General features: G+C 33.0%; 1 protein-coding gene across 1 annotated transcript in view; it reads left to right on the top strand.

Moving 5' to 3' along the window:
• LOC149779733 (cell division control protein 45 homolog) overlaps nucleotides 1-19,160 on the top strand; it is a 115,129-nt gene that overhangs the window by 32,439 nt on the left and 63,530 nt on the right. The window contains exons 6-8 of the mRNA XM_089940593.1: nucleotides 2,983-3,098; nucleotides 4,522-4,570; nucleotides 9,312-9,373. Of these exons, the coding sequence (XP_089796719.1) occupies nucleotides 2,983-3,098; nucleotides 4,522-4,570; nucleotides 9,312-9,373 (227 nt within the window). The remainder of the gene's footprint in view (nucleotides 1-2,982; nucleotides 3,099-4,521; nucleotides 4,571-9,311; nucleotides 9,374-19,160) is intronic.

Here is a 19,160-nt window from a genome sequence, read left to right as displayed (position 1 = left end):
GCCACGAAACCAGACCTGCCAACTCTTATGATTTTGCCGTAAGTCTTATGAAAATTGCCCTTAAAATATGGACTTACGGCATACTTGCAAAAACTACAGAAAAATGATCGCTGCCAAAACACCCGGATAATTGGTTCATCCCTGTTTTATTTGGATCCGGGTTTCATCTTAGATTTAGTGAGGGGCCCCGAGTGGCCGAGTGGTCTAAAGCGCTCTCCGTTACGGATCACTGCCATCTCACCTCTGTCTGCGTGGGTTCGAGTCTAGGATTCGACCAATGTGGGTATATGAGAAAGCTTGCCAGTAGCTTCTCGTGAGTCGGTGGTTCTTCCCAGGGTTTTCCCAGGTTCTTCCTCCACCATTAATACTGGCCGCCATACATAGCCTATCGTGTGCTGAAAAATGGTGTTAAACCCAACAACAACAAAAAATATTTAGTGAAATTAGTCAGGGAACCAGACTAACTTTACAGTAGCACCCCAGATGCTTTTAAACTGCACCTATTTGTTCATGCAAAGCATCTGCATGATCAAACTGTTGATTATATAATTTTTAAAAATGGCATACAGAAAGCGATGCATGTTTAAGTTGAAAGGGAAAATAAGCTTCTTGAAAAGTGTTAATAATCAACACAGAAGAAAAAAAAGGAGTATTCAGATTCTTGTGAATAAAAGCTGGAAAGGACACGATTACGTTTATTGGACATCACATGCCAATTTGAGTATGTCTCGTGGTGGGAGATATGACTGCCATTGTCGTGTGAAATGGAAAAGAATTTCCAGGAATTATGTCAAGATGAGAGATAGCAACAAGCCATTGAGCTGCATAGAGTTAGGAACTAGAGTTTGTGCAACTGTACTAGTGGTAAATAAAGTCTACTCATTCTTTACAAACTTTTCAGTTGAACATAATGTATATCGTCGATGTGTCAAACTTTTAATTACGTTTTCCAGCTTTTCAATAGCAGTCATTGATATTTTGGCACACATAATAAAGTGTCACGTGGCATGATGGGAAGTCATGTATTTTCACTATTGAAAATGTAAGGGCTGTTCCAGTAAAACGTATACCCCCTGGTGGGAAGGCACTTTAAAATTCAACCAACCCACAACAGAAGCAATTAGAAAAATTATGATCCACCGTCAGATATGTTTTAATAGAAAAACACTGCCCCCTACAGAAGCATATTTTTTAACATAATTTTTGACTATGGATTAGTGGGCAGTAGAAGCCATTTTAATGTTGGGTTGGGGACAGAAGAGATTTAAATGACAGCTGGCTGGAGGTAATCTACTGAATTCTTATAGATCATATAATCTACTGCATATTTTTATTTGTATTATTCATTAGAATCAATCTTTTGTCCTTTAGTTTGTTTGACTGTCAGCCATGTATGTTTCTGATACTGTGAAATCACTAATTTTCTTCGTGGCTTATTATTTGTATATGTCATTGATTAGTTCTTAATGCCTACTAATTTAACGTCCATGAATATAGATTTTATAATAGGGTATTTTAATATAGAAATCATGAATTTGTATCCTTACTAAACTGTGTTTACTAAAGTGATCACTTTATTTTGCTATTTTTCTTTGTTCTCATGCATGCTGCTTTTGATTAGAATAATAGTTAAATGTTGTATTGCTTTAACTGTGTGGTCAGATGCTATGATTCCTTGTTATTATTTTTTTCAATAAATGTTTTGGTAAACTTATAATTCGTGATTTGTCAGGAAAAAATCCCATTAATGCCTGTCGAAGTGATGTTGCATTATTTATGCCTACTTTTACACTATATCTTTTTTTGTAAGAACATATATTTCAGTTACCAATGTCTTATTTTTATGCTTGTTGCAAGACTAATATAAAGTTTAAAAAAACAAAAGAAATATAGCAAATCAAACATTTTATATCATTAATTAGATTTTTAAAAATGGATGAAAGTCAAGGAATCATTTTTCCCAGAGTACTCGTAAAATCAATGTCATTGCAGTTAACTGTATTGTCAGCAGCATCATCATCATCACTGATGGCCTAGCAGTAACATTCTGCACTTTCAATCCAGTTGTCACAGGTTCTATTTCCCACTTCTAGTCTTTCGTATGGGACCTATACCTATGGCCTGAGGGGCTTTCATGGCAGAGTGGTATAAGATGCTTGTCTTGTCATAAAGATCTAAGGGGCTTCCATGGCGGAGTGGTACAAGATGCTTGTCATGTGATTACTTGCCTCCAGTGTGTAAGAGAGAATGTTGTCAGTTGCTTGTGGAAGGTCAGTGGTTCTACATAAGTGGTGTTTGGTGTCTCAAAAGGACTTGGATTTTCTTCAGCAGTAAAACTGGCTGTCATATATAGATTCTCTTCATCTGAAAATGTTGTAAAGGCCATAATGATCTACCGAAACCCGAGATCTCGTGTCTAAATGAATTCTGCTGTTGGAGATAAACATCAAATCAAAAGAGGTTCCATGTTACTAAGTTAAAAGTTTAATAAAAATTGCATACTGTGCAAATCACAGGTTTTATGTCTGCAGCATTGACATAATTTGCGGAACGCGTATCACTGCTTTAAAAGTATGCGAATTTGTACAAATTATGTGTACTTACGTGTCCTGGGACCCAATGTTTTATTCATGTTAGACAACTAGGAGGGAGTTAGATGTGATTTTAAATATATATTCTGGGTTTTTTCTGATAACCCCACCAGCAATTTTTCAATTTGTTAACACAACCCACAACAGAAGTGATTTTCCTAATCAACCTTCCACTGTCTGAATCAAAATAGTTTGAAACACATCCTCCTACAGAAGTTCTTTTGAAGTACGTTCCCTGGGACTTTCCCTGGGGGGTTATATGTTTTACTGGAACAGCCCTAAGTATATATTTTTCACATGTTAAAATATTGAAATGAAATGAATAACAATAATAATACATGTATTTCTATATTTCCCACTTGAGTACATAATAAAACTATTAATGTTGCAGTCAGAAGATGAATCAGCAAATGATAGCGATAGTTCAGGCAGGTCAGTCAAAAGGAAACGTTTTGATGACGAGGCTATAGAAAGAAGAAGGGAAAGACGATTATGGGAGGAAAACAGGTTTGTATTTGACTTTTAACAAATTTCATGTTTTAGTTCGATAAAGCTCTATGTTAAATTTTTTAGACCTTGAATTGCACATTTCTTTGTGTCTACAACATGATGATGTTTGTGTTATCAAACTATTTCTGTAGTTGATAGCTAGCTTTCAGAATTTTTACATATGCTTTAAATGCAATCAGATATTTGCACAGGTATTTACTAGAGTTGTACAATATTACCAACATACTGATTAACCTTGATATTTATTTCTGGCGGTACATACCATGGTACTTTTCCACTATACTGGCATTTCAGTAGTTTCCATCAGTGAGGAATGCAAGTGAATTCTTGACTAATCTTGTGATGAATTTAATGTCAAAAGTATGTTTTCATTTTTGGGTGACAATAATTCCAAAAAATATATATTTTTATAAAATAGTTACATTTGTCACAAATTAATTTGAGATATTAGAAATATAACTAAATTTGTGAACCTTTAATCAAATATGCCAGTATGGTGGCAGAATGGGATTTTGTGAAAACTTTTCGGGCCAAGCCAATATTTTGAGTACAATTTTGGGGGAAGAACCCAACAAAAAAGCCATTTTTTATGTCATTTTTTAGAGTATGTAAGTGTGTGGTGTGTTAAGCACACACATTCCTCTTTAAGACCAAAACTATCCTTGGATTTTCTGGAGAGCAGTTGTTTTCTGCTTGCATTTTATCTCTAGTCCACTAAATATTCTTATATGAGTCAGTGTTTTCTAATGTTTTCTCTCCTTTCTTTCTCATTCTTTCTCTGCAAGATATTTTGTCCTGATTGTTAGGATTCCAATCATAGTTTCCCAGCCTATTATAACAATACTGTGGCTAGTAAATTGTGGTCTTCAGTGTCAACACTTCCTATTTTTATCAACAAGCTTTGTAACATCCATGTTTCTTTTACAGGGTATAGTGTAAACTTAATTATCCTACTTTAAGTACAGTTTTTAGATAACAATCTATGCAGCTGTTAACACATACATATCAAATTCATCTACTGTTTATGTGAAGTAATATTTAATTTGTTGGGGCTGGGGTGGTGATGAGTGGCTGGGGCTGTAATTGTCTTTTGATCTGAGATACTTTGTTATCTTTTATCTGAAGGTAATTATTTTTAAAAGAAAAATAATATAATTTAAATATGTTGTTATTTTGCTTTAATTCAGAGAAAGATATTTTTCCAGCTACTTGATAGCCAGAAATGTGAAAACAAGAAATAAAATATCCTTGGCCCATGTCTTAGAAAATTAAATTATTTGTACCTGGCCTAATATAATTGCAGTTTGCCTGTGGTATGTATCATGGTATGTAAAAAAAAATACCGTAGTATGCTGTGTGTCAAATTGTTTGTGGCACCAAGCTCTAGGATTTACCAAGATTTTAAATTTACTTTTTGCAGAAACAAAGTGCTATTTGATTACAACCAATTTTCTTCCTTTGGATCATCAGTAAGTATATTTTTTTCACTTTAATTTTCAGTAGATTTGCTTAATTTCGTTTACTTGTAGTAAATGATTACAAATCTGTAAATGAGCATACATTTTGATGTCACTGACACAGATCTTTCTACATTGGCTAATAAGGATCATTTTGTATGTTTTTTTTTGTAAATTGTTTTTAAAAAGTATGGGTCTGATTTTCATATTGAATATGGCATTGCTGGGATAAAGCAGAAATTCACAAGAATTGGTAATAGCACACATTACACAGCAATACAAATTAGGCTAATTACCTGATAATGCTGATAAAAAATTCATTAAGCTACTGTATGTATTGAACACATTGTTAGCAGAACCTTTGATTAGTAACATTTTATTGTAAAGAAACTGTTATAAGTTTGTAAGCCACTGCATAGTTTCTTAGCCACTGAGGTATTATGAACTCTGTTGTCTTACAACAAGTAACAAGACAGAGCAAAGCCAACAAGTTTTGTATAATTTAAAATATTAGTTTATTTAACTGAAGTACAATTGAAAGAATTAAAATTAACTTACAAGATGGTGAATGAAATCCTAAATGTTCTATCAGTTCCAGTAGTTTTGAATAATCTTTGGAGTTCCAAAGGTATTCCGAATGATATTCATTAAAATACTGATATGTCTACAGTATAGAAGAAATCACTATAATTATTTAATGATATAATCCCAGAATGTCTTTAAATGAATTCACAGTAATTTCATTATAGCTATAAATCGAAATGTCTTTAAATGTTTCATAGTAATTCTGTACAGCTGGTTTTTGAATGTACGTTAGAACACTGTAATTCCAATGAATGATTAATTAAATAACTGAATTCTCTTAGTGGGTAACTCTGCAAAGACTGATAGTACTACTAAGAAAGCATAATTATAAGCATGAATTCTCTTATATAGAATGTATACCCATTAGATAGAAATGCAATACATGGCTTTGATTGAATCATCTTTTCATTTCAAAATACTCCATCAGTAAACAGATTACCTAGTCTAAGTCTGACTAACAGAAATTATGTTTGCCTGGCATTTTTCCAGAACTCCTGTTCTTGTCGTATCACATGATGTTTACTTGTACTACTCAACCTTGAAACCCATGAATGACACAATTTATGCACCATACACAACTCATCTTTAACGTGTGAACTTACTGTTGGTAAGAAATGTAGAATTTAAAACATTCATGCCAACCATTATGCTTTTGGCGTAATTATTTCACTTTTTCACCAAATTACATTTTGTGCTTGACAGTATATGGATTGTGCCTTTTTGGTACATTAAAAAAATCAAATAAAAATAAAGCAATAAAAATTGTTTTTGTCATTCTAATTATCATTTCTTGAATTCCACTGATGTAAATTTGAGAATATTCTTAATAAGGTGACTGCTGCATGAGAATAGTGGAAAAAGTACTTTCCTTATTTGCTATTTATAGCAACTTTATTTGACCCATTTCCAAGAAAACTGATGGGTTTCTTCAAATTGGAACTTTGCCTCACAGATCCATTTTATTGATAGGCTATGTATTATGTGAACCAGTCTGTAGAAAATGCCACCAGATGTTAAGTGAAACGCTTTGTGGTTTGAGTTGTGGCTGTTATATGATGGAAAATGTTAGAGCAGATGGATCTTTTCAAACCTCAAAACGTGTCAGATTAGAAAAATCAACAATCAACACCACTTGACAAACTTAAAAAGAAGTATATGAGGGTAATGTAATACAGCAATCAGAGCACCTGACCTCACTGCATATTTCCAGTTCATAACCATTCAGCAAAATTTGCACAAGTGGAATAGTTAATAAGTGCTGAATATGAATAATTTTTTTGTATTCTGGTTCTAATCCATATGGATTTTGCCCTTTGTGTCAAGAATTTTGACCAGCTGCAGGACCAGGTTAGTAGTTAAGATGTAATTTATTCATACGTGCAATAATTCAGGCATGTAATATAGAGATTACACTTTTTATGCCCAAATGCCACTTATAATAACAGTAAATATGCTTATACCTCTCGGGCATTTTGCGTGTATGTTAAAATATTATTAAGCAGATAGCCCTTATAAAAACTATTATGAAAAAAATACACATACTGTAGATATACATAACAGTAGAGCCTACACAAGCATCCTTTGTACATGTCCAGACAGCATGTCTGGTTGCATTATTGGTTTGCTCATCATGTACATATATGTAACAATAGGAATCAATATTTGTACACATTTTCTTAGGAGCATAAAGATCAAAACCATTTAAGGTATGTCAATAAAACCTGGTATGGATATTGAAACAACAGTGTATCTCCTAGGGGTGCAAGACTGAGTAAAAAATCCCCTTGATGTCAGAACTGGGAGTCAGACTGATTAAAAAATAAATTTGAATGCTTGCAGTGAGAGATTGTTCAGTATTGTTAACAAAAATAAAACTTAATTCAGATCCAGGCTCAGTAATCTAGTACTTAGTGCTCTACTGGTGTGCAAAACATTCATAGTCTCAGTTGGTACAAAGCATTTTGAAATGCAACAAGAGAGTCTGTTGCTTTTTGAATCTAAAAGTGCTACATATGAAAACTTGAAGCAGTAATTGATGTTAAAAGACAGTAGGGGTAAAAAAATTATTTTGTACATATGCTCATTGAATTTTTATCATTTTATATGTGGATTACTCTGTTTATTTCTCGGATTACTCTTTTTGTCCACTTGGATTACACTTTTTCCTTGTCAGGGGTTGACATGTTTGCTAATGTTGTTGTTGTACTGTTTGATATTTATAGTTTGTTAGATTTATAGTTTTAATAAATTTTCTGCTCATCCACCCATTCATTATTCACACTTTCTATTCCATGAATCCTGGTACACATATTACACTTAAAGTCTACATGTGTTATTAGTATGCGTAATTCTTTATTATATACAGTACTACCTGTAACACCCTCTGGTCTATGGCAATATTGTCAACATAAGTACTTACTTTGATAAGTGTGTGTGTGTGTGCTAAAAAAATCTAATTTTGCATGCAAGTGAAATTTGTAAGTGGTGACCTGTCGTCAGTGAGTAGGATTTACACTTTGAGAAAATAAACAATGAAAATTTTGATTCATTGAAGTCAAAACCACCTTGAAATACACTAGTATATTGGCAACTTACATTTGTTTTACCTTTGTGTTATCAGTCCATAATGTATTTAAGTGCTGTACATGTATATGAATATAACATGAATTTAAGTATAAGTCATATGTTAGAAAATTCATGTATTGGTCACATCCCATTAGAAAACACACATAAACATAAATATAAAGCCATAATCCTCATTTTGATCTATATCCTATTTTCAACAAAGACATATCATGCATACCTGTCCTCTCTAGTGCTGGGAGAAAAAGAACTTCTGATTTTTGTGGTCGTTCTGTGCCTACCTCCAGATTTCATATTTCCCAATTTTTGCAAAGAACTCCCAATTATTTCATTATGTAAGTCGATTTTCATATCGCTTAAGAAAAAATCTATTGTAAGCATAAAGCTACCTTCTCCTGCGGAAAAAGAAATTTTCATAGTACAGTAAATGTGTTCCAATCACCGATCACTTTGGAAATTGCAACAAAAATTCCACTGCTTTTATTCAAGTTTGGCGCTGACTTCCTTTGATGAAGGGTGCATTGTTTTATTGATGATTATGTACGACTTGCTGAAAGGTGCTTGTTTTATTGAAATCTCAGTGAAAGGACAACTTTTGATGACCAAACAAATGCCTTTATGTTAATGCAACAGCAACATTAAAACCTTGTGGCAACATCAAATAATTGAAAAAGAAAGTATCGGTCACAGCTGGAAGCTTGTCAGCATGAACATCAGGAATACATATGATTTATTCACGTTGGGACCTTGGAATTCATTTGAAATATTACAATTATTTTTTATGTTGATGTTGACATAAGCATGATGGATTTGGTAGTAACAGTAGATTGTGGACTTTGAACTTTACATTTTCATCAGCATATGTGGATTGTTGGCATGATAATAATGGTAGTCCTTTAAATCCGAATAGGACAGGTTCTGTACAATAATCTATGGGCATGATAATGATAGTCCTTCAAATCTGAATAGGACAGGTTCTGTACAATAATCTATGGTCATGATAATAATGGTAGTCCTTCAAATCTGAATAGGACAGGTTCAGTACAATAATCAATGGGCATGATAATAATGGTAGTCCTTCAAATCTGAATAGGACAGGTTCTGTACAATAATCTATGGGCATGATAATGGTAGTCCTTCAAATCTGAATAGGACAGGTTCTGTACAATAATCTATGGGCATGATAATAATGGTAGTCCTTTAAATCTGAATAGGACAGCTTCTGTACAATAATCTATGGGATTGATAATGGTAGTCCTTTAAATCTGAATAGGACAGGTTCTGTACAATAATCTATGGGCATGATAATAATGGTAGTCCTTTAAATCTGAATAGGACAGGTTCTGTACAATAATCTATGGGCACTGCAATGGTTCTTCTTGTGACTCATGTTTGACAATGTAGGAAATAAAAATAAAATAAAAATGTCATTTTTAAAAGTAAAGGCATTGTATTAATTGTACCAAAAATGTTATTTTAATGAAAGAATGATCAGTTTAAAAATATATGCAACTCTTGATTCAAATTTAATTTTATATGATAAATAAATGCATGCATTTTAATATCAAGTGTTTTTTTTATTCAGGCTGCATTGTTACTGTTTGAACTTGCATGGAAAATGTCGAAGGATTCCAATGATTTACTCTGGTGAGTATTTCTGTTGTTTAACAGTAATTGAAAAAATTTCTGTCCTGACTATTGACTGTAATAAGTCTACACTGCATATTCCACTTGGTGTAGAAGGCACATGAGAAATGTGTGGCACCTACTGCTCTCGTAAAACAAGAGATGGTTATATAGTCACTTAGAGCAAAGTTTCTTAGAAATGCAGTACCTCTGTATATTTATTATCGGAACTCAAAATTTATTGACAGAATGCCTTAAACAAACTGGACAACTGGTGGACATACAATGGCATGGTGGTAAATACTTGTAAAACTAAAATATTACTTATCTCAACATGGCAAAACAGCACAAATCTTGATAGTGATGAACTATGACATGGAAGGATAAAAATTTGAAAATGGTCTGTCGTGATAGACTGCTTAGTGTTTTGGTAGATAATGACCTATCTTGGACAGAACATATAAAACATATCAGTAAAAAAGTCAATTCAAGTTTATGGCTTCTCAGTAGGATAAGACATTTTCTCCCTAAATGGCACAGAAAACTATTTTATAGCAGTTACATACAACCCTATTTAGACCACTGTAATACATTATAGGGCAATTCAAATGATTAAAACATAGGAAAGCTGGCACATCTTCAAAAAAGAGCATTTGGGCTAATATCAATCCATAAAGAAAGCAAAGAAAATTTAGCTGGTAAGTTGCAAATATTGCCTATTAAAGACCAAATCCATTTGACAACAGCCAAATTAATGTACAGGATATCCAATAATAGTGCTCCTGAATATTTACAATTACTATTCCAGTATAGGCTACCTGGCCATACTCCCCACCTGCGATCCATGTCTACCAAACAGTATAAAATTCCCAGACCAAATAAGGAATTATTTTTAAAAAAGTTTCCAATACTCTGAAACTTTGCTCTGGAATAGTATTCCAATTGAGATTAGAAATGCCCACTCTATTTCCTTCTTCCAAAACCAATATATCCAGTGGCTTCAGAGATGCAGCCAAAAAAAACATAAATTCCTTTGTATGAGGGCCTCAAGGTAGATTAGTTCTTAGCTAATTGTGTTACCTTTTTTAAATAAAGTCATTATTATTATTATTATTGGTATTATTATTATTATTATTATACTGTATATTTTATATAGAGAGAGTATAAGCACTTTTACCATAAATGTACCAGTGTTTTATCTCATTAATGAAAATTGTTCTGAGATGCCTGTGTTACTTGCAGCTGTGGACATTGTATTGGCTAATTATCTCACACAATGCCAGCATGCAAAACTAAATTTTTAACTGTAACACATTGATTTAGAAGGACTTAAGTTTGCAGTTGATGATCCAGTATAATTCTCCCAGGTATGCAGATAATAAATTATTAATTTGGGGATTGACAACTTCTGACTTTAAAATGATACTGCAATATGTGATGAGCCCTTGATACTTTGCTTTTTTATCCCATGTTTTTATGAAGGATATTGCAATACTTTTTGCTTTTCTGTCTGTCCACACGTCTATTTTACCCATAACTTTTGGGTAGAATTAACCTTATTGAGCACATAGGATGCCCATATTATAACTATTTGCAGGAAGGGAGTAGTTTTCAGGCCCTTCCCCAGATGTTCCTTGGAGGGTATTGACAAAATCCCTCCTGGACAAATCCCCTCAGGACAAACTCCTCTCTCCCCCAAAAATGAAAGAGAGGACATAATCCCCACCACCAGTTTAAGTTTTTTCCTTTTTAAAATTTTTAAACAAACACAAATATGCATCTTGGTATGTCAGCTTGGGTCCTTGAAATTTTTTTGTCGACATCCCTTGAGTTTATAAAAGATGTTTTGTGTGCATGTTAGATTTTAGATCTTAACAGACAAAGGAAATTAGATGCCAGTGATCCTTTTAATTTAAAGACTAATTGAATATCAATGTGTTTTGTTACCTCCATTTCATTAAATCCATGTTGTTTGTAACACTAGGCATTTTGTTATCGTATGCCATATGGAATTTACTGTATTTGACCATTATTATTATATTTTGTGAAGTACTTAAAATATAAGCCATAAATTTATTGTATAAATATGAAATTCCAAAGTAAATTTCAGATTTCTTCTATTTTTCCCATCCTCAATTCAAAAAAGATAAAATCATCTGTGATGGTTTAAAAAGTTTAAAAACTTACACAGGGAGAGGGGATTAAGTCCTATCTTTTGCTTTTTTGGGGGAGGGATTTTGTTCTACTACCATTTCTGTGAGGATGTCATTGGTCAGGTGTAGGAAAATTGAAGTTAGTGACATTTGTTAACATTTTTTAAAACCACTTTAAGAACACGTCCCTGCAGGAAAGCATGTGATATCATATATAATCACTTATAAAATGAGTCCAACTGCAAACAGCACAGACCCAGATCTGCTGTCACATACTGTGAGCCATTGAAGGTAATAGGATAAGATAATTCTTTATTCACACTTCATAGTCCATTCATCTAAATTAAAATATCGATATAAGTAAAAACATTGTAAACAGAAAAGAACATATTTGTCATACGCACAAGTATACAGATACATCTACACAATTAACTGTGCCCTGCATTGTTAAGAATGAAATTAAATGGCACAATTAAAGAGTAATTTGTTCCATCTACTAATAATATGAGAATTTAAATGAATGTCATAGTTCCAAAGAGATTTCAATATACAGTTTTTACTATTAGATATTCTTGTCATCATTGAGAAAACATACTTTCTCATTACTTCATCAAAACTGAGTACATTATAATTTACAAACATGTTGGAGTCACAGTTCCACCTAGGAAGACCTAATAGAAAACGAAGTCTATTATTATAACCAATAACTAGTTTTCTTTTCATACATTCACTAAAGTTTGTCCACAGAGGAGCACAATACATAGTGCAGCAATAAGATTTGAATAATCTAATTTTGATATTCAGTGAACAGTTCTTAAAGTTACGTAGACGCATGTTTATTTGAGTACAGAAAAATCTGTAATGTCTCATCACATATTAATTATCTGACTGATTGGATTTCAAAATATGAGCCAAATACGTATAACTGTTGATATACGTAAGAGCACTGCCACTAAGATGTACAGGGGGAGGAGATGGTAATTTGAAAGAGTTTCCCTGAAAGACCATGCATACTGATTTTTTTTGTATTATAGATGATATCAATCTCTAATGCATATTGTTCACATATCTTTAATAATTTCCTTACACCTGTGGTAGAAGGACTTACCAATGACATATCATCAACAAAATTAAAATTGTTAAGAAACAACACATTTGGTGGCAGACATAACCCCACGTAACACTGACCGAGTTTATGATTTAACATGTCTATATATATATATATATATATATATATATATATTAAATAACAAAGGTGAAAGAATACCCCTCTGCCTCACCCTGTTGGTTACATGGAAAGCACGGGTTATTACACTTTCCCATTGCACATAATACAACTGTTTCCCATACCAGTTACCTAAAGTATGAACTATGTAGACAGGTATTTTAATATCAATCAACTTTTTAAAGTGTCCAATGATTCGCCCTATCAAATGCCTTACAAGTGTTCAAAAAGCATGCAAACACTGGGCTGCCATGTTCTACATAATAGCTGACAGTTTCCTTAAAGACATATAGGCATAAATCTGTTCAATGCTGCTTTTTAAAACCAAACTGATTATCAAAAATTTTGACTTCACATCTTTGCAGTATGATGCATTCAACTATTTTGAAATAACAGTCATAAGAGCTATAGGTCTGTACTTATTTTTTTCCGCCAGGTTACCAATTTTGCCTTTTAGTAGCATTATAATTGTAACTTTTGTGAAATCATATGGTACAAAGTGATGCACAAACATACCACCAAAAAAAAATTATCAATAGCACATGAAGTCTAGTATCTGAAAATTTAAAATGTTCCACATATAAGAAATCTGATCATGGACATTTACCGCCTTTTGGTCGTTACTGCACTTTGGATCTCAGGTAATGTAATTACCTCAATACAAGCAGAAGGGTATTCAATGCTGAGAACACATGCTTCTTATTCGATTCATTTTTAACATTATTCAGTAAGTCTTCAAAATGATTTTTCCACATGTTGCATATATTATTATGACCATGGTTCCCATCAATGCAGATTTGTAGTTTATTGGAAGTTGTCGTATTTTGTTTATGCTTCCAGAATTCACATTGGTCGATATTTTCAAATTTTTGTGCTTTCGAGTCTGCTCTATCTTTTACTTCCTCCTTCTTACATAATCTAAGAGCATATTTAAATTGTGCTCGTTTAGCACATTTGGTTGGCCATGACGAGGTTAACCATTATCATGACACATAAGGTAGGCATATCTGGCAATGTCTTGTAGTTCTTTGACACAGTCATTTCACCTGACCAAGTTTGGATTTACTAGTCATGCTATTACTGGAGTTCAACAAAGCCTTTACTATATCAGTGTATGATCCACTTTACTTATCTGTTTCATATGCACCTGATTAGTGCAGCCGTGGTCATTACAGATCGCAACACAATGTGGTATCTCATTCTCGTTTAATAAGAATGCAGATGTCTGAGTATAATTCACTTTTTCGTCAGAAGTAATGTCTGACCAGTTGATGTTGTATTTCAAGTTTAAGAGTTCATTGGGGCAAGAATCAAATGTGGGAAGTAGATCAGTCTTGATATCCATTAAAGTAGACGAGGGTTGGTCCCTACTTGGGTTTTGTAGCATTCTCATGTCACTTATAGCGGAATGAGCAGACTAGAATGTATAGAGACACAATGATCCAACCAAGACACTGTATTGTGTGAATCACTGACGTAAGTATAATTTTGTTGTGTGCTCTACTATCAGTTTTAAGTCCAATATGATACAACCATATTCGTCACAAAATAGGCGAAGTTCATCTCCAAAGGGAGTGGATTTGAGCGTATTAGCATTCCAATCTCCTACTACATAAGCATTTAGAATATCAGCATTTTCATCAATAGAATTAATTTTGCCCATATAATCTACAGATTCCCCCAAATCTTATGCAAGATCGCAAGGTAAATAGATCTTGACAAAACGCAAGGAGGAATCCTCCGTATTGATAGTGGGATCACTGAAGTGTTGTACTTCTACAATACTTGCGAGAGATATGCGGTATAATACCCCGACACTTCCATAAAGTCTGCCTGTATGAATATCATCATAAGATTCAATCAACGATTCCCCTGATCCATAGAACTCATTGTGTATAGATGAGCTACAGTCTAACTCGATGTTGAGAAGCCACAATTCTTATAAGAAACAAATATCGGAAATATCACATAAAGTTCTTACATTTTGTATACTTCTTATTAATGAACGACAGTTATAAAAAGAAATGCACAAAGTATCCATTATGTATATTTGAGTCCAGTTTGTGGATTTGATAGTTCAGTTCTGACTTTGATAGTAGTCTCTAACTAATGCATTTCTTGGCCACGCATATTTGTTTGTCATTGCATTGTGAGTAGGGTTATCATATGTCACTTTGAAGCTGGCATAGGTATTAAATTTCATTTGTAGATTTTCCACCTGGGTGGACTTAACTCCAGAGTAATGCTAAATATAAAAGGAAATGTCAGATTCCTGCATTTCGGGGGCAAGTCTTGTCACAAATATACATTGCTGCCACATTTGAAGCACTATGCAAATTTGAGGATGCTGCCTTGCCTATGATAACACTTCCATGCCTTCTTGGAAACTGGTGTGTGGATTGGACATTTGTAAACTTATTAGGCCATCATTGATGCATATTTGTGTGCTATGTTTTATGTGGAAATGCTGCCATATGAAGGTTGTTGTTCCATAAAAAACTTGCGACTTTAGGAAAAGTTTTATCGTTTTCCTAATCCTCTTGTTGGGCGCTTGTGTCTTCTACACATGCGACTGTTTTTAATGCAGTTGTGCTGTGGTTTAATTCACTGTCATCTGATTTATTATTATCCTGGATTTCTGCTGTTGTATCCCATAAAGCAGAACAGGTCTTGTTTGCACTAATCTGAGTCTCGTTGCTGTTTGAATCTGTGCATTGCATACCTTCATGTGTACTACTAGTTGCAGTTCTTATTATTGAATGACAGGGTTGAGGGATATTCCTCGTTGACATACAATGTTGACTTATGATCTGTTGAACTGTAACTGGTTTCCAGATGGATTCTCAATGAGTACAGTATCAGACTGAACTATGTTCGAATTGTCAACATGAAGTGGCAATGTACTTTTGACTGTTGAACATGGCTGGGTTTATTCACATAAACGTTGCATTGCACATAACGTTTCTGCCAGGACTGACTTAAGTATGTCCACTGAATGTTTCACATTTTCCATGTCATTCAATAAGATTGTGATGTCCACATAATTGTAAGATACAACTTTGACAGATCCAATGCACAAAAACTTGGTATGTGATTTGGCTCTGGACAGAAATAGATTAAAAATATCTTTCATATTATTTTTAGATTTATCCATACCCTTCCTCTTTATCATTCTCTCATCTGTTAGTACCACTGAGAACAGGGTCTGTTTTGCTGCCTCAGTGTCAGTGTCACAGTATGTGTCCACACACAGATTAACAATATAATCATATGGAAATGTGTTTGTTTTGCTTTGTACAAAAAAAAGCAGTTCACCCACCATTATTGATGGGCTATCAACGAACTGCTGTCCTTGGTAATCTGCCGCCATACTTACAAGGTTTTTCACCACCCTTTTCAGCTCACATTTCTTACAGAGGAATAAATCTTCCTGACACAAATGGTCAGTAGAGGTTCCACAATCTTCACACTGCATGTCTATGTTAAAATTTCAATGGATAGGTTAAAATAATTAAAAATATTCAAAACATTATCACAGCTATTTGACAACACCGTTATAGCATTGCCATCTTGAATTTGCAGACCAATAATAATAAGTTCATTACCAAACAGTACCCACAGTCACGTGTGTTGTAATTTGAGATTGGATCAATCCATATTGTAGGATGTGTTAGATGTTTGGGTTGTTTCTCGTTCTGCTTGGCATAAAGTATTAATACTCAGCTTCAGAAAGCTTGCTGATGAGTGATATAAATGGGAAACAAAGAAGCAAGTGTGAAATGAGTTTCTTGATGAGTGGACATTATGTGGTAAGAGGAGAATTATCTGTAGTATTTATTGTTTAAGAAGCCATCAGATGACAACAACTGTTTTGAAGTCCTTGGATATAGGGGACACAACAGACTTCAAGCCTGACTCGTGCGAGCATTTGATTTGCTTGAGAGGAACAGTGTAGGGGCAGCTTCTATTCTATCAATACTTTCTACTAACTGAACCCCTAGATCAACGATTTTGATTTTAAGGCCTCTTAGTTTGTTGTTTTGGATCTGTTCCAAAAATAAGAACAGCTGAAGGAAATTCATCTTGCTGATTTTGAGAAATTAGGACTAAATAAAAGAGGAGGTACAAGACATCATTAAATCTTAGTATCCGCATGGCCCCTAATATCCCATTGTTAAAGAGATTTAACATCGACCCTTTTGGATTTGGGGATATATTCGATCCATATAATAGGTCTTGACTAATTTTGTCAAGAGGAATCAGCGAAATAAAGGGGCATCTTATGGGTACTGGTTACAAAAAATGTTTAGAATGTGTATTGATTCTATCAATATTTTGTACTACTGAACCCCTAATAAAAGGATGTTGATTTCATTACCTCGTAAATAATTTGATGTTACAGATCTTCTCCAATAGTAGAAGTATAAAGAATATTCATTTAGCCAATTTTGAGAAATTCAGTTCTAGTTAATGGAGGAGGGTACAGCTTAAAGAAAGGTCTGTGTCAAAACTCTTTAACGTTGGACTGTTAGGGACCATATGTAGACATAGAATTCAATCCTCTTACAGTGTGTGTAGGCCCCCCACCATATTTTGTCTGCAAATCCCCTAACTTGGAACTGTGAAACAGTGGTTGAAATAAAAATTCTCTACGTAGCGGTTCAGGCATCACAAAAATTTGATTACAATTGGCTAAAAGACTAAACTCTTCAATTCTATTCTCTAATTGGATAAATCTTATTTTGGGAGGCAAATATGTTGCTATGTACAAACTTCCAATGTACGATCTGTATCAAAATCATTCACATTGTAGGAGTGGAATGTAGGGTCAACGTATAGATGGAAGAGGAGAGCTTCCTATGTATGTTATATTTACTATATATTGAGCTCCCTATGTATGTAATATTTACTATATATTGAGTTCCCTATGTAATATTTACTATATATTGAACTCCCTATGTATGTAATATTTACTATATATTGAGCTCCCTATGTATGTTATATTTACTATATATTGAGCTCCCTATGTATGTAATATTTACTATATATTGAGTTCCCTATGTATGTAATATTTACTATATATTGAGTTCCCTATGTAATATTTACTATATATTGAACTCCCTATGTATGTAATATTTACTATATATTGAGCTTCCTATGTATGTTATATTTACTATATATTGAGCTCCCTATGTATGTAATATTTACTATATATTGAGTTCCCTATGTAATATTTACTATATATTGAACTCCCTATGTATGTAATATTTACTATATATTGAGCTCCCTATGTATGTAATATTTACTATATATTGAGCTCCCTATGTATGTTATATTTACTATATATTGAGTTCCCTATGTATGTTATATTTACTATATATTGAGTTCCCTATGTAATATTTACTATATATTGAGCTCCCTATGTATGTTATATTTACTATATATTGAACTCCCTATGTAATATTTACTATATATTGAACTCCCTATGTATGTTATATTTACTATATATTGAGCTCCCTATGTATGTTATATTTACTATATATTGAGCTCCCTATGTATGTTATATTTACTATATATTGAGCTCCCTATGTATGTAATATTTACTATATATTGAACTCCCTATGTATGTTATATTTACTATATATTGAACTCCCTATGTATGTAATATTTACTATATATTGAGTTCCCTATGTATGTAATATTTACTATATATTGAACTCCCTATGTATGTTATATTTACTATATATTGAGCTCCCTATGTATGTAATATTTACTATATATTGAGCTCCCTATGTATGTTATATTTACTATATATTGAGCTCCCTATGTATGTTATATTTACTATATATTGAGCTCCCTATGTATGTAATATTTACTATATATTGAACTCCCTATGTATGTTATATTTACTATATATTGAACTCCCTATGTATGTAATATTTACTATATATTGAACTCCCTATGTATGTTATATTTACTATATATTGAGCTCCCTATGTATGTTATATTTACTATATATTGAGCTCCCTATGTATGTTATATTTACTATATATTGATCTCCCTATGTATGTTATATTTACTATATATTGAACTCCCTATGTATGTTATATTTACTATATATTGAGTTCCCTATGTATGTTATATTTACTATATATTGAGCTCCCTATGTATGTTATATTTACTATATATTGATCTCCCTATGTATGTTATATTTACTATATATTGAGTTCCCTATGTATGTAATATTTACTATATATTGAGCTCCCTATGTATGTTATATTTACTATATATTGAGCTCCCTATGTATGTAATATTTACTATATATTGAACTCCCTATGTATGTTATATTTACTATTATATTTACTATATATTGAGCTCCCTATGTATGTAATATTTACTATATATTGAACTCCCTATGTATGTTATATTT

Source organism: Sinohyriopsis cumingii, chromosome 17 (assembly GCF_028554795.1).
Source record: "Sinohyriopsis cumingii isolate HCF-2022 chromosome 17, ASM2855479v2, whole genome shotgun sequence".
Lineage (NCBI taxonomy): Eukaryota > Metazoa > Mollusca > Bivalvia > Unionida > Unionidae > Sinohyriopsis > Sinohyriopsis cumingii.
Note: the sequence above shows the minus strand (reverse complement) of the source record. Positions and strands in the feature narration are given on the sequence as shown.